This window comes from Megascapheus bottae, chromosome 20, assembly GCF_031878675.1.
Source record: "Megascapheus bottae isolate mThoBot1 chromosome 20, mThoBot2.hap1, whole genome shotgun sequence".
Classification (NCBI taxonomy): Eukaryota; Metazoa; Chordata; class Mammalia; order Rodentia; family Geomyidae; genus Megascapheus; species Megascapheus bottae.
Genome location: NC_143528.1, coordinates 33,712,323 through 33,728,887, shown reverse-complemented (window position 1 = coordinate 33,728,887; position 16,565 = coordinate 33,712,323). Strand labels below are relative to the sequence as shown.

The 16,565-nt window shown below is 45.5% G+C and overlaps 1 protein-coding gene across 4 annotated transcripts in view; it reads right to left on the bottom strand.

Moving 5' to 3' along the window:
• The window catches only part of Sh2d4a (SH2 domain containing 4A), a 35,461-nt gene extending 19,382 nt beyond the window's left edge, over positions 1–16,079 (bottom strand). Inside the window, exons 1-4 of one of the 4 annotated variants that reach the window (XM_090354248.1) lie at positions 15,636–16,079; positions 8,611–8,990; positions 2,085–2,244; positions 675–843 (exon numbers count right to left, since the gene is read on the bottom strand). In XM_090354248.1, coding sequence (XP_090210374.1) covers positions 675–843; positions 2,085–2,244; positions 8,611–8,791 — 510 coding nt within the window. In that variant the 5' untranslated portion in view covers positions 8,792–8,990; positions 15,636–16,079. Of the gene's footprint in view, positions 1–674; positions 844–2,084; positions 2,245–8,610; positions 8,991–14,027; positions 14,090–14,292; positions 14,398–15,635 lie in introns of those variants that run through there. The other 3 variants (XM_090354247.1, XM_090354249.1, XM_090354250.1) reach the window with 3 other exon arrangements.
• Positions 16,080–16,565: the final 486 nt, after the last annotated feature.

Here is a 16,565-nt window from a genome sequence, read left to right as displayed (position 1 = left end):
CAGAACAAAGTACTTTATAATACAGTTTTCTCCTGTTCTTCCTAACCATAATCTACACAGCAAATTATGCTTGAGCTTGTCTAAGCCAACTGGACGCTAAGGGAAGCCATACCCAGCTCTGAGTCTAAAATTTGATGGTGTTGAAGAAATAATTACTTTCACAATCACAGGCAGAAGCTATAAAATCAAAAAGACCCCAATGTTTGGAGTCCACAACAAATAAATAAATAACCCACCTACCCATGTTGTGCCTGTCTCTGTACATGGTTTTCCTGGAGCACAGCTGTACTTGTACAATTGTGTGTATTTGGGACAGCCCATAAAGCCCACACTCTTTCGCTATGTGGCCTCTGACAACAGAAATTGCCACCCCCCTGCTATGGAAGATATATGATAGGTGGAACAAAAAAAACACAACAATTCCTGAAATGACTTTCAAATGCCAAGTCTGATTCATAGAGTTATATCTCAGTACCTTCAATCCCAAGAAGAGGGAAGCCGGTGTTAGAGTTAGTTAGCTCTCCCCAAATGACCTAAACACAGGAGGCATTTCTCCCAGAACTGCTGTTTTGTTAGCCTGGGGCATGGATACATGCCCTGCCATCTTCATTTCCCACTCTCCCAACCCCATTCCAGTGTGGAATCATGCACACATGCAGATCTGTAACACTCACTTGAATTTTTTCTTCTCCAAGGGTCAGCCCTGGTCTAAATCCTTGTCCAGATTCCTCTCCTTCTACTTTCTTAGAGATGTTCTGAGTCTCTGACTTATCTGATGCTTGCAGACCATAATACTGTGATTTTGTTTTCAGGCAATTGCTGACTTCTTCAGACTGAGCTTTTCTGAAAAGAAACAAAAGTACCATGATCTAAAACACATACACGAAACACCCCCAAATTTTCAACCCAGCTTTTCCAAAGCAGATGGATACAGTGCTTTAGCAGGTGCCAAGCCCTCCGTAGGGGACTACAAAAACAGGAACGAACTCTTCCACAGCTCTGTGCAGAAAGCATTGTTCTTGGCTTCAACAGAAGAGGCCCTAAGAAATCTTACAATTTGTTGAGGATGCCACAGGCAGGATTTAAACCCAGGTCGGCTCAAACTTCTAGTTGGAGTTACGTTGCTAGAACACACAGCTCTCCTATGATGTGCTGGTAAATGCTCCCTTTATCATGATCACAAGAGTTAGCAGATGCCAGCATCAGTGTTTGGGGACTGGAAGGCTACAGGAGGTCCTCACGTCTGTTCCAGCTTCCATTCACTAGCGCATCCGAGGGCATCCATGACGGAGAATGGCTCCTCAGAGGTCACCGAGGCCATCCAGAAAACGGATCACTGCCTGCCTCGATGACCGCCGGCTGATTACTTCTTTTGCCTTTTCAAAATCCACTGCATCTCTGGGATCCTGGCTTTCAAGGCATCTCATGACACAGTCCTATGTTTCACCACTCACCCAAGGGTATCTCAAGTCCTCAGAGAAAGTCAGTAAGCTCCAAAGAGCCATTCAAAGGCAAGTTAAGGTGTTTTCTTTACACCGCCCATCTGCACTTTCCTTCCTGACCGTCTGGCTAGAAATTTGACTTCTCTTTCAAGGCTTCATTCAGATTTCCCTTCTTCTACACGTCAGGATGATAGATGCCTCTCCTGGCACAGTGAATTGTTTATTAGTCAACCACAGATCTTGGCCTACATGATAGATCTGCCTGTCTGCTCTAAGAGGAAACTCCCTGCTTTTTGAACTTCCAGCATCTGGCACAGCAGAAGCAGCAAACCCAAATTTCTCACAGACCTTCCTGACACCTGGCTGGGTGGGGTTGCCTTGAAAAAATCAGGGCTGAGAGACTCAGAGACAACCCCTGCATCCTCGTGCACACCTGCACTGCCATGACAAGCAGAACTAGGAGGCATTGTGGGAATGAGAGGAAACCCTGAAACTCTTAAAACACTTTCCAGAGAGATCTGCAAACCTCAAAGGAGTTCTGTAAACCTCAAATCCTCCTCTGCTCCCCAACCTGAGCCAAGAGGCACCTTCGATGGGTCTTTTAATAGTAGGCCAGTCCGACATTAGTGTGTAGATTTTTACCTGTGGCCCTCTGCATCCTGGTGGGCCCTCAGCCTGGCCCTCTCCTGGGTAATCTCGCTGCAGAGCAGGTCGTAGGGTTTATCCAGATGGTGTTCACCCATCACCCACACCCACACTTCTTTATCAGCGCCCAGTCTCCAGTGCACAGATTTGCCATTCTCTGTAAGCAAAGCAAAACATTTGAGGTGGATAAATATCTACATTTATAGAATACTATCTTTCCCAGCACTAAATTATTTGTGGTCAATTTTGGGGGGTTTTTTTGGTGGAGAAGTGAGGGGAGCAGTGAAAGTAGTCATATCTGCTTTAAATATTTTGGGGTTTGTTTTTGTATATGTGTGTGTGCGCATGTGTGTGTGTATACATGTATGTGTGCTTGTACTATAGTTTAAACTTAGAAGCTGGACATTTTTCCTTACTTTTTTCATTGAAGGCTGGTGCTTTACCACAGGAGCCACGGGCTTTTTAGTGATTAATTGGAAATAAAGAGAGAAAAAGAGTCTCAGACTTTTCTGCCTAGATTAATTTTGAACCATGATCCTCAGGTATCAGCCTCCTGAGCAGTAGAATTCCAGGTGTGAACCACTGGTTGCTGGCTGTATATGCTCTTCTAGAGGTGGTGAGACAGGAAGAAAGCCTTCAGTGATTTGAATTATCCCTTAGGGGTCAGGAAGCTAGAGTCTGACAGCATAACCTCCTAAGTCTAAGAATCCTTGTAATCAAAGGTCTGATGTTCCCATCCGTATAGGTCCCATGTGTGGCTAAGAGGTAGATATGATCGGTCAGATGGGCTACATTCAAATCCTACCTACCAGCTGTGTGGCTTGGGCAAATAACTCTTACCTCTTTAGGACTCCATTTCTCCATCTGCCAAATGGGAGTATCTACCACTGGAAAGAGAAGGCAAGCCAGATGCCAAGGCCCTCCTCATCTGCCTGCCATGCAGCAAGAGTTCAACAGAGGTGAGCTGCTATCATCAGCCAGCCTAGAGTGACACTTGGAGGAGCTACTTAAATAACGTTTGTTTACAGTTGGTCTGAGACCACGGTTGTATTACATTCTAGTGCCTACTTTCCTGAAATGCCCCACATAGGGCCTGGTCCCTGACACCAATGAGAATACAGTGTGCCTTAGGGAGGCCTAAAGGTACAGTCCCTAAATCTAAATATTCTAGCTCATCCAGGGGCCTACATACTCATGCCATTGTGATCCCAAGATATTTCTAGACAAGACCCTGAACCATCCAGTGATGCTGAGAATGTGAAATAGGATAGCCAACTACAACTCACGCTCAGCCATGCAGATTAGAAACCCACACGGCCGTGGCAGCTTGTCTCCATGCACTAAGCAGAAACTAGAGTCCTTGTACTGTTGACCCATTTCATAGATCTAAAGGTTCCATACAAGAACTGGCTGCTCAGATGTAGGCTTTGTATTTGTTTTGCCTCTACTCCCATACAGTCTAAGGAAGATTTAAACAGAGACAGTGAGGAGGGTGGAATATATTCATATAGTCTTCATTATAAAAGGATTCAGAAGTGGGGTACCAGTGGCTCACACCTGTAATCCTAGCTATAAGAAGACTGAGAGCTAAGGATGGAGGCTCAAAGCCATCCTGGGCAGAAAATTCTGTGAGACTCTCACCTCCCATAAAAATGACTCTGAAAAAGCCAGAAGTGGAGCTTTGGGTCAAGTGGTAGAGTGCTAGCCTTGAGCAAAAGAAGCTCAGGGACAGAACCCAAACCCTGAGTTCAAGCCCCAGAAGCAGCAAAATAAATAAACATACAAATACATACTTAAGTGGATTCAGAAGTATCATTAAAAGGAAACCACCCTGGCACTGTTTTCAGAAAAGAGAAAGGGAAGAAGTAGGAAGGAAGGAAGACAGCTCCCCACAGGCCACGGTGCCAGCCTCTTTCAGGGCATGTTCAATGGCTCATTCACCCTAGAAATTGTCATAGCTCATAAGACTCCCTTCATTTTACTCTCTCTTGGGCAACTAATCATATTTTTATGATGTCCCCCTTCATAACCTTCAACTAAGTACCTCTCTACGAACATTTCTCCGACTGCAGAAGAATGAGCTGGAGACAGGCCAGGGCCACTGTCCCAGGGGAGACAAAGAGAAGGAGCCTAGAAATTTGGCAGTTCAGTGATGACACTGTACAAATGTTCCCCTGAACACCATAGCAGGGACAGCTATGGGGGGGGGGGCTCACTCTAGGGTGGGAGAGAAAAGCCTGAGGATTGAAGGGAGCAAAGGAAGGAACCGAAGAACTAGAAGTAGAGTGGAGAGACAAAGGAGGGGACCAGAGTTCATGCTGGGAGAGTAGGTAAGGATAATGAAGAAGTCATTGGAGAGATGCTCAGACTGCGTAGCTCTGAGCACCTGGTGTTTTGCCTCTAGGCCTCTAGGAGGTCTTGAAGAGGCTCAGAAAGCACGGAGACAGAAGCACTCTTTAAGGGACCCCACTTGACTACCAAAGGCTGCAGGTGGGACAGAAGGCATGTACGCTGAATGGAGGCTAACAGCAGAAAATCCACCCCACCCCCAGTTTCCTGGAGAAATAATGAATGAAGCTAGGGGCTGCTCACTCTGGGCACAGCCATACAGGGGTGAGGAGATAGGACTCCTTCTAATAGTAGGATATTTATACAATGGATTCTTATTCCATGTCTATTGTATGCCATACACTGCGGTAAATGCCCTCAGCAAATGCAATTTTCTAGTTGGAAAGTTCTAAAAAGACAATAAGGCTGGCTCCAAGAAAGACTCAAAATGTGAGGCCAATAATTTACAGTACTGGGAATTCAATTCAGGGCCTTCTGCTAGCTAGGAAAGCACTCTACCCCTTGGTCCATGCCCCCAAGCCATCACCACCACCACCATCATGATCATCATCATCATCATCACCATTACCATCATCACCATCATGATCAACAACTGCATTTTCAAAACAGAATCTTGATACCTTTCCTAGTCTGTCCTCGGTTCACAGTGCTCCTGCCTCTGCCTCCTGAGTGGTTGGGATAATAGACATGTACCACCATACCTGGCCAAGGACAACACTTAGAAATCACCAGCTAGGAGGACAATAGGGTAATGGTAAAAAAAAAAAAAACAAAAACAAAAAACTAGTGACATTCAGAACATAAATTTAGAGAGTAACCTCCTGAGCTATTTGGAAATGCAGAATAAACTGGTATTTTTATTTCCTAGAAATCCATGGGAAGATATCCAGTAGGTATCTGGAGTAGCATCCTAGAGGTCAGAAATGTCTAGATTACTTGCAGTATCAATGCAATATAAATATCATGTAAGGAATTATTGGAGTATATTGTTTTGGCAAGGAAAAAAATGAGTATGCATGTTCAGTACAGATGTGATTTTAATTTTTTTCCAGTTGATAGAAGCCCTGAATGCACAGTTCATAGATACAGAGGGCTAAGTATAAATACAATAGAAACTAATACGTGCATGGTGGTTAAAATACTGTGATTCCTCTGCAACCTATGGCCTCCATGTTCCAGATAGTATCCTCTACCACTCACTCTGCCTCTCATTTAGAAACTCTTTTCTCCCCCAGTAGATTCAGCAACCAAAAGATGAGTCCTAGCTTGCAGGATCCTCTGGGGCTCCAGAGCTGTGGTCATGTTCCTCTACATGGTGTATGCTCATTAAATACTGCACTGTGCCATTATTACATATAGTGGGACCACTGAAACCCAGAGCGTTAAGTAACTCTCAAGATCCTATGGCTGCTGCATATTGAGATGGGGATTCAGAATCAGGCTTCATGAATGTGAAGCCTGCATTTAGGGCAGCCTAATAATATATGGGCCAAACTGAACTACTGACACTGAAAAGCCATCAACCAAAGGAGATCCCATTGACAAATGTCAACAGGATTCTGGGCAAGCTGAATTCATCTATTTTTAGTGGCCTGAGAGAGGCTCCAAGCACAGGTTAGAAGGAACTCAGGGCACGGGGAAGCCATGACAGCTGATGGCCACAGGCTCAATAATTCTGCAGCGCAGACTATACCTCAGGGCAGCTCTAGATATTGTGATACGGTCTTGGATCATCTGCAGCTCTCTCCTCAACAGCAGAGCAAGAAGAAGAATAGAGACACACTTTGCTTTTAGGGTAAGTGTAAGAAACCTGAAAAGAGGAATCAGTTTAATGCAGACCACATTTTTCCATGCGTCAAAGTATTTAGCAAGACAATATACCTTGGATAAGAAATACGTGTAGAAGTCTATGTGTATATCAACGTAATACTTTTTCATGGTCATTTAATGAAGTAATATAGGTATTCTGAGAGCTAGATTCAAGAGAATCTACAAGAAGCTACAATATGTTAGCCTGAGGAGAAGAACTCAGCAAAACATGAGAAGCCCAAGTCTAATAAAAGACAGAGCTGCTGACCTGAGGGGCAAGAGCCCTTTGGTTCTCTGTAGTTGGTATTCCCCAACATTACTTCCAACATCAATATTCTAATGGTTCCAAAGAGGTCCAGCAATGCCTGATAATCTCTGACTAAGGAAGGCAAAGAGATGTGTGAACCTGCTCAGAAAAGATATGCTGCATTTTCAAAGAAAAACGTACAGTACAATGGTCAGTACAATGTAAAATCCAACAGGTGTTACTATCAACTAGGAGTGTAAGGCTGGACACTGGGGGCTCACACCTGTAACCCTAGCTACTCAAGAGGCTGAGATCTGAGGATCATAGTTTGAAGCTAACCCAGACAGTTCTGGGAGACTCTTCTCTCTGACTGATGACCACTAAGCTGGAAATGGAGCTCAAGTGGTAAAGTGTCCGCCTTGAGTGAAAAGAGCAAAGGGACAATTTTTTTTAATTAAAAAAAATCACTGCAACGTTGTGTGTTGCTTTTCTTTGAGTTTCTTTGCTTATTAAACTGGAAAATTGAGAACACCACTAAATATCTAAAAATGTGTGTAAAAATGTTTTCATTGTATCTAAAACACCAGCAGAGGCAGTTGTCATAGTCTGTTTACTTTATATTGCGTATGTTACATAAGAAGTTAAATACTCATTTATCTTCTTAACAGCACAAGACAAACGTTTTAACAAAAGATAGTGCAAGGTGAAAGTCACTAATCTGATACTGGATGTGAGTGTCTACATCAGGCATGCAAATGAGATTCAGTTGTTCAACCCTTAAAATCCAAGGTGATTTAATGACATTTTCCATTTCCTAGTTTAATAAAAGAAAAATTAGTGGAGAGTAAATTGGTATTGAATACTTCTCTAAGTGACCTTGAAAATTGTGTTGTTGATTAACAACTTCCATAATCATGCAGAACAGTCTGTGTGGAGTTGCATAGATGAAGCAATATTCATGTGTGTATTTCTGTCTGTATATGTATATATTTTGAGTTTGTGTGTGTGTGTGTGTGTGTGTGTGTGTGTGTGTGTGTGTGTGTGTGTGTGTGTGTGCCAGTCCTGGGGCTTAAACTCAGGGTCTCAGCACCATCCCCTGAGATTTTATGCTCAAGGCGAGTGCTCTACCACTTGAACCGCAGCTCTACTTCTGGTGTATTTTGCTGCTTAATTGGAGTTAAGAATCTTATAGACTCTCCTGTCTGGGTCAGCTTCAAACTATGATCCTCAGATCTCAGCCTCCTGAGTAGAGATTACAAGCGTGAGTCACTGGTACCAAGCTTGTTCTTTAAGTTTTTATGTAAAAAAGAATGTATTTCCCATAGTCTCAAAAGATCCCACTCAGACCACTAAGAGCTCATTCAATTATAAGGAAATATATCTAAACCCTTCACCTACGCTAAGAAAGGAAGAAAGAAAGAGAGGGAGACGGAGGGAAAAAGAAAGAAAGAAGATAAAGTGAGAAAAAGAAAGAGAGAAAGAGAGGAAAGGAGGGAATGACAGAGAGGGAAGGGGGAGAGAAAGAATGAACAAACGGAAGAAAGGGAAGGAGGGAGAACTATTTTTTTTCTTAAAGCAGTCCCTTACATTTTAAGAGGGAAATGGTAACTCAGAGAAAAGCCTTTTGAGGTCTATAAAATAGAATTTCTTTAGAGATGTGGCAACAAATTCTTTTCATGCTGATAGTGGACTGCTGGACCACCATAACAATGAGACAGATAAAAGGACTTCCTGAATGTCCTGAAAATTCAACTCTAGGGTGATGCTTTCCCCCAGTGTGAAAGATAAAACTCGGGGCTTCATGCATGCCAGGCAGTCACTCTACCATTGAGCTACGCCCTGTCCCCTAGAGGTGACTTTCTACAGCCACTTTAAGGTCAGTGTGTTTCTATGTAAGAGATCTGCTTAACAGTATATGGTACATAGTGTGTGTGTGTGTGTGTGTGTGTGTGTGTGTGTGTGTGATTTCAAGTTTATCAAGTTGATAAACTATACCATCTGAATCTCAAAAGCATTTAGCATAATTCCCCCAAATTACACCTTGCATTTGGTGTGAGCTCTTACAGGACAGGCACCATGGTGCAAGCTTGGTCACAGTAGCCAGATGGCTAGGTTTACCTTTCTTTGGTCTGGATTTCACTGGCAAGGACTCCTTTCTTTCCATGGCTGCTTCTCTTTCTTTCCATCGTCGGATCTGCTCCTCCCTCATCTTGAAGAACAGGATCTGTTTCTGCTCCTCGCTGAGTTCTGCCAAGAGGTCAGGATCTATGTACATCTCTGCCAGTATCTGTCTCAGCATCTTTGCGGGTCAGTCTTTGACACCTGTGGCAAAAGTTCCTGGAAATGGCCTGCAGGTGTGTAAGCCTCCAGCCAGGCTGGCACTTGAGTGTGTCCACAGACCTAAGCAGAGGCAGCAACAGCCCAGCAATTCAGAATTTCAGTAGCTGGCTCTGGGGAGATGGCTCCTCACTCCCTGTGGCAAATGCCCCTCAACAAACCTGCAAAGAACAATGGCTCACATCAGGCACATTAAAGGAGTCTGCTCTGGCCAGGGATGGGCTAACAAATGAAGCTTGAAGGAAATACAGTATCACTTTTCATTTCAAGGGGAATATGATTTTTTTTAAAGCGGGCCCTCCTGTTTTGTAGCTTTTGGGTTACTTCTATCCTATAACTTTCGAAAATACTTTTACAGAAAGAAAATAAACAAACCCTACCTTCATACAGGTCAATCACAGGGAAACAAAAAATTAACAGAGGTTTGGCCTTCAGCCAACTGCACAAACATATTATTACCTCAGAGCCTACCAAACCACCAACTGGATGGCTGGGAAAAAAAAAAAAAGAGTTAACAACAACACAAAGACCAACCTATTCCAAAAGAAAATAAGACTCAGGAGATGATACAGAGATATTCACCTCAAAGCAAACCAAAATAAAGCCATGCTCAAGAAAGGAAAAAAAAGAAGAAATAAAAACTAGACCACTTAGGCTGGGAATATAGCCTAGAGGAAGAGTGCTTGCCTCGCATGCACGAAGACCCGGATTGATTCCTTGGTACCACATACATAGAAAAAAAAACAGAACTGGTGCGATGGTAGAGCTCTAGTCTTAAGAAACCAAGGACAGTGCCCCAGGCCCTGAGTTCAAGGCCCGGGACTGGCAAAAAAAAAAAAAAAAAAAAAAAAAACCTAGACCACAGTACAGTTTTTGCCTTGCCCCTTCATAAAAGGATATCCTGCAACCCTCCATGCCCCCCCCCAAAAGAAAAACTAGCTACACAAGAGAACAGGCACCTACATTCTAGCTCACTAGGTTTGAACTCGGGGCCACTCCCTCTTAGCTTTTTCTCTTAACACCAGCCCTCTACCATGTAAATGACATCTCCATTCCCAAGGTCATCAAGTTTGAGATGTTCCTTTTTCAGATAATTTCATTTAATAAAAAGCTAGATTAACAAGTCAGATATATAGAGGGAGGAAAAGAGGTCATTGCTTCATAACAAAAGATCTTTGATTTATGAAAGATTATTACAGCTGGGTATTGGTGGCTCATACCTGTAATCTGAGCTACTTCAGCAAGCTGAGATCTGAGGATGCTGGTTTGAAGCCAGCCTGAGCAGCAAAGTCTGTGAGATTCTTATCTCCAATAAACTCAGATAAAGCTGGAAAATGATTCATAGCTCAAGTGAAAGAGTGTCAGCTTTGAGCAAAAGAAGCTCAGGAATAGCACCCAGGACCATCAAATCATTTTTTATTTAAAAAAATCAAGATTAATAAATACAATATAAAAGTTCATTACAAGATTGCTTTGCGAAAACTGTGGACTCAGGCATGTGTGGTGGTGACATGAAAATAATACAGAGACCTAGTGGCATCAGCATCACTAGGTTTCACTATACACAGTTCCACGTAGTTGATTTTAAATAACAATTTAAAAACCATGGAAGGGATGACAGTGATCAAAATGTTATATTCGAAACTTGACATACTGAATCAAACTCTTTGTATAACTACTTAAAGATAATTTTAAAAGTTAAATGTGTGTGTGTGTGTGTGTGTGTGATCCAGAGAAAATTATGGAGCTGGGTACCATGCCTGTTAGCTACTCAGGAGGCTATGATCTAAAGATCACAGTTAGAAGCTGGCTGGGAAGGAAAGTCCATGAGACTCTCATTTACAATTAATCACCAAAAAGCCAGAAGTGGAGCTGTGGCTCAAGTGGTAAAATATCAACCATGAGCAAAAAAGGCAAACACACCAGTACCAACACACACACACACACTCACACACACACAGGAAATTATACATGTATTTCCAAACTGGTAAAAAAAAAAAAAAGTAGATTTATTTTCACTTTAATATCATGGCAAATACAACAGTCTTACTATGACTTTCTAAGAAATCAACTCCTGCTGTGGTGTTTAGAATGCCTCCGTAATCTCACCATATAGTCCTGGTCTCTCTGATGTCTTGTTTCTCCAGGCCATATTCAAACACTTTTAACCTTGAGACTAGTCCCTCAGCCATGCTGTCATGACCACATTAATTCTAATTCCTCTTACTTTCTTCACTTTGTCATTCACACAGCTGACTTTTTAATATTCCTCTTATGCCCTGGAAATCCCCTTTTCCTTTCCTTCCTCTTCCTCTTCCTTAAAAAGCTCCTTCTTGATTGAGACCTTGAGATGACCACACTCAATGCGCCGGTGCCCAGCTGCCACCTAGACCCACTAACTACTTGTTACATCGCATGGGCCTGTATCCAAACAGCTACTACCCATGCTCCCCTATAGCATTTGACTCCTAAAATTCCCATGGAGCGAAATATTAAGAGAAAGTTTAAAAAGCATTAAACGTAGGCAAGCCCATCCCAGCTTCCCCTGGAGCAAGCTGCCGTTCTCTTTGAGATGACCCTAAAAGGCTTCTGTAGTGCTGATATCCTGTACTGATCTCTTGATGCCTTGGTTCTAGCGCCTTTGCATGAGGTGGAACCCAATACCAACCACTGCACTAAAGGAGAGGCCGGGGGGGAGGGGTGGAGAGGGAAGGGTATTCCTCCACAGCAACCAGATGAAGTAGTTTTTTTCCCAGCTTCTACCTTAACTACTCCTCAGGCCTTAACTCAAGCAATCTGCACCATAATCTTGCCATTTGGTCCCATTTCCCAGATGAGGAAGAGGGACCACAGAAGATGAATGGGTGGAAGGTGACAGAGTGAGCTAGCCTGGCTTTCCACATATGACAATGTCTTCTACCACACAGATATCATCAAGACATGGTACCAGGTGTGAAATTTCTGAACAAAGGCCTGCAAATGGGATATTTTGCACTGAAGGAACTTGAGCAAGTAAGTGCCTTAAGGGTGGTCATCCAGTGAAGGGTAGGGAGGCTTAGAGGAAGCCCCCAGCTGGGAAGGATAGCCAGGAGCTGGCCGCCACACTGGTCCATGTGAAGACATTATACCTTTTTGGGTCTACTTAAGTCACCAGGCACTTAGTCTCCACAACATCTTTTTCCAACCTCTAGGAACCCCTAAGAGGGTCTCGTAGATAGATGTGCAGAGTCTCACAGAACCTCTGGGTTGCAGGGTCCATGCCCTGCCTGGTTTATTTTGCAGAAAACAAGGATGTCTAGCATTAAAGATAAGAAGTCCGTCTTGAAGAGGCACTGGCTTCCTCAGTAACCACACTGAGTATTTGGTCTCTGCCAAGCTGTTGAATACACATGCCATGCTGTGTGGTTGTTGATCTGCCCTGGGGTGAATTAACTTTACCATGGCAAATTCAAACACAGCAGGGCACCTGGAGGGTCCTAGGCAGGACTCCAGCCTAAACTTCCAATTCTGCCTGGCACCTAGTGGCCTGTGACCCTGGTCGGTCGTTCCTCATGTCCTTGGACTCAGTTTCCCCACCAGTGAAGTGAGAACAAGTTTCGTCAGACCATCTCTGGATTATGTGATATCATCTACTGAGAAGTTATGCAGGAGGAGATAAGAAATCAAAATGAGGAAATAATTAACCAAGGTTTTTCCCACTTTCACTCTCTGACAGGACAGCCTGGCTGGTTGCCTCCTTGTCTAAAAGGCCCAGTTCACTTACTTTTCTTCTACAGTGCCTTTCTTAAAACAGAAACATTACAAACAACAGGTCTGATAGTGCCTGTGGTGAATTCCCAAAAACAACTACCAATTTCTAAAGGGTTACAGGACCCACTCAGTTTTCTTCCCTACCCAGAGTCTGGCCCCATTCTTACATCTTCCACCTCCCACAGATCTTGTTCTACAACACATTTGTGCCTTAAATCACTCTGCAATCTAAACCATAAAAAATAAAAGGGCCTGTCAGACGCCGGTGGTGGCTCATGCCTATAATCCTGGCTTCTCTGGAGGCTGATCTGAGGATCATGGTTCAAAGCCTGCCTGGGCACAAAAGTCCATGAGCTTCTTATCTCTAAGTAACCACCCTGGATGTAGGACTGTGGCTCAAAGCGGTAGAGCTGAAGAACTCAAAGATAGTGCCCAGGCCCAGAGTTCGAGTCCCACCACAGACACAAAAAAGAAGGGTCCTGAGCTATAGTGTACATCAGAATGTGTTTGTGCACATATTGTGATGTAGGCAGTCTATCTCTCAAGTAAAGAGTTTGAGTTCTAATTATTTTGAGACAGATGATTCTGTTTTCTGACTTTCAGTTATCTTACTCGAATGTACACTATTCCGTTATCAGCAAAAGGGCTGGCTTTGTGGGTAAACGGAGTTGCCAGAGGTCACAGCAATTTGTTGTCAATTTCTTCAGAAACGTGAAATTTTTGTGCATATGGATTTGCCTAGAAACTTGCACTTAGGACAAATCTGGGGTCCCGTATGCCTTCGACTTATTTATTCAGCAACAACAAGTGTATCAAGTTATTATTTTTCCAATACACACCCAGCAAATGGACGCTGGGGGAGAAGGTGACAGGAATCTAGGCCTAGAAACAGGTGGGGTTTGCAGCTCTGAGACCCGTGGTGAAGGAGACACCACTCAGAAAATTTCCCACTGTAACTCCCTCTCCCTGGCACCCCAACCCCAAAGGCATGGCAGGCAGGGGTGCTTGGTTACGGAAGTCATCACTGAGCCTGCTGGCACCAAAGTTGGCATCCGTGTTCAGTGCCCCAGGGTGCGGACGCGGCCTTGCCCACCGCGCCCAGGCCCACTGGGGGGGGGGCGCCCCTGGGCGGAGGGGGGCGCCCCTGGGTGCGCTCGCAGGAAGGCACCCTGGGAGTGAGGCTGAAACAGGCTCCCGAGCTCTCCGGCCTGGAAAGCCGGACCCACAAGGTCCTCCCGGCCTCACCCCCTGGATGTGCGACCTCGGGTCTGTGGGGACAAAGCGCGGGACCACCTAGAAACTCCAGCCTGGCGGGGGTCAGTCCCCGACGGCCCCCACGGCTCCCCCAAGCCCAGCCGCGCGCCATCGCCGACCTCCTCTCCCACTCGTCCCACCGCTGCCACGACTTCCCTCCCTTGGGCTCCCCCGGCCCTCGGGGCGCCCCTTACCCAGCCAGCAGCTCCAGACACCGGACACCCGACACCGGACACCGGCCGCCCGCCGCCGAGCCGCGCTCCCGGCTCAGCTGGGCACCTGAGCCCGCCCCGGGCGCGGCGGAGGAGGGACGGGAGGGAGGGGCCGGGCCCGGGATGGGGATCGGGCCGCGGGGCCCGGCAGGGTGGCCGCCCTGCGCCCTCCACGCCCCCCTCCGGGACTCACTGCGCCCTCCGCGCGCGCACCTTCTCCCCGGGGCCGTCCCACAGGGGCGCCTACCTGCTCCGCGCCCTTGGAGGGACCGGAGGACGGAACCACAGGAAGCACCGGGAGCCCCTCAGGCCGGCGGGACAGACACTCCGACGAAGAGGGCGCAGGACGCCCGGCCCGGCCCGCCCCGCCGCGCCCACATGCCCGGGTGACTGACGGGGCGCGCTCGCAGCCCCACCCGGCAGCTGGACACGCTCCAGGGCCATGGGCCAGCGTTGGCCGCCCCAGCTGCCTCCCAGGCCGGCTGCCGGGGCTCTCCGCTCCTCGTTAACCCGAGGTGCTGGCTGCGATGGCCTGTGCCCCCCGCCCTGCCCGGGGTCGGGGACGCGCTAGTAATGGGGAGCGGCAGAGGAGTCTGTCTGCTGGTGCGAAGGCCCTGAAGACCAAGCTGGCTCACCTCTCTGAGGCTCTGCCCCAGTCTTCCTCCAGCTTCCTTTTTTTCTCCTTTGTTGACATTAAGTCAATTATCAAACTCTGGGCTATTTGTCGATATAGGTGTGGTTTTGCTGGGCAAGATTAAGGACTGGGAATATGGAGTTTGAAGGCAATCGACATAGAAGGAAAATAAAATGTGGCAGGGGGTGGGGTGGAGGAGGGGGGGAGGGGGAAGAGGACAGAAAAGGAAGAAATTCTGTGAATCACCAAACAGGTCCTGATGGTGTCTGGAGAGACTTGGAAGAGTGAATGGGATAAGGAAATCTTGGAGGAAATTTGCAGAAGTAGAAGGGTTGGAGGCATTTTCCATGGTTGTTCATATATATGCATATGTGAACATACGTGTATATGAAAAACAAGTATATATGTATATGAACAGCATGTGTGTTTGTGTGTACAACAAAACTATCAGAGTGGAGAAGATGCTGGAAGTTGGAGCAGTCTGGGGGCAGAGATCAGGCCTCACCTTACAAGGAAATAAGACCCCGCTACTTAAAAACTATGCTAAGGATCCAGCCAGGAAAGGTTGCTGGTGCAAGTTTCAATTCCACTGATAGGCATGGGCATGATCCCTCAGGTTAGCCTCGGAAGGAGAGTGGTTGGCCTGCTCAGGGCAGCTTATCTGTCCCTAAGAATTCCTGGGTACATATAGCTCATAGGCCAACGCCCTCCTCAGCTTCTTTCCAACTTCTGACACATCCTTCTTTTAACAGCTCTCTGGCCTATGCTCCTACACTCTCTGTACCTTGGTTTCCCTTTCTGGACAAAAGCAGTACCTACCTCATTAAATTGCTATGAGGATTAAAGAAGACAGCATGAAATAAAGTAGTATTGAGAATTGTTCTTAGCCTGCAGTGAGGATTCACACCTATCAGCGCAGGTTTTTTCACATCTCATACTGTAATTTCACTTCTTACCTGCGCACACCTAGGTTGTGGATTTTGTCTCCATCATCATCTGAAATCCAAGTCATCCTCAAACTTCCCAGACTCCAAGCATCCATGTCTTGTGTAGTCTCCTTCTGTGCTGTACCACCTTTGTCTGAGAGAAGGCAGCAGAAGTAATGGCATTAAGAAACATCTGTATCTCCTGTTTCCTGCTGTATTTCTTACCCCACCCTTCTTTTGTCCCTCATCTCCACCTCTCCTAAATACTTGGAATATTCACTCTGTGTGAAGTCAATCCCGTGTCATCAGTAAAGAAGCAGTTCACCTAGGAAGAATGAAGGCCTTAGCCACGTGAAGGAGCTCAGGTGTGGACTTCCAGCCCCAGCTGAATTTCATGACTGCAGGTTGACCTGAATCACCTCTGCAGAATCATGAGACCACTCAGCTAAGCCACTCCTGAATTCCTGATCTACTTCAAGACAGTAAGTGTACTTGTGTTATGCCAAGCCACTACATTTGGGATTATTTGTTATAAAACAATAAGGAAACTAATTCACAGCTCACTGGTCTCACTTCTAAGCCAGTTTGAGCTAGCTTTCACATACAGGAAAAATTACCTTATTTAAATACATGAGTAGTTTATTTAAGTCCAGATCCCAGAGCTATGGAATAATGTCAAGAGTGGAGTTACAGAGCAGGCTTTCTAATTCCTGCTCAAGGCTCTGACAATCATTCCTTACTGCAGTTGACAAATTAAACTTTCTGTACCTCTCCTCTGATCTGCTACTCCTTTGCTAAAACACTTGTAATGCCCACCTACCTATTGTCCTGGAGAATTAAGACTGAATAGTTTGCCTGTTTTCAAGGACCAGGACAATCTGACACTGAGCTCTTTCTTATCATCTTTCTAATTCACACCTTATAATCAGCTAATCTGGGATTTCCCAAGCCTTAACTACC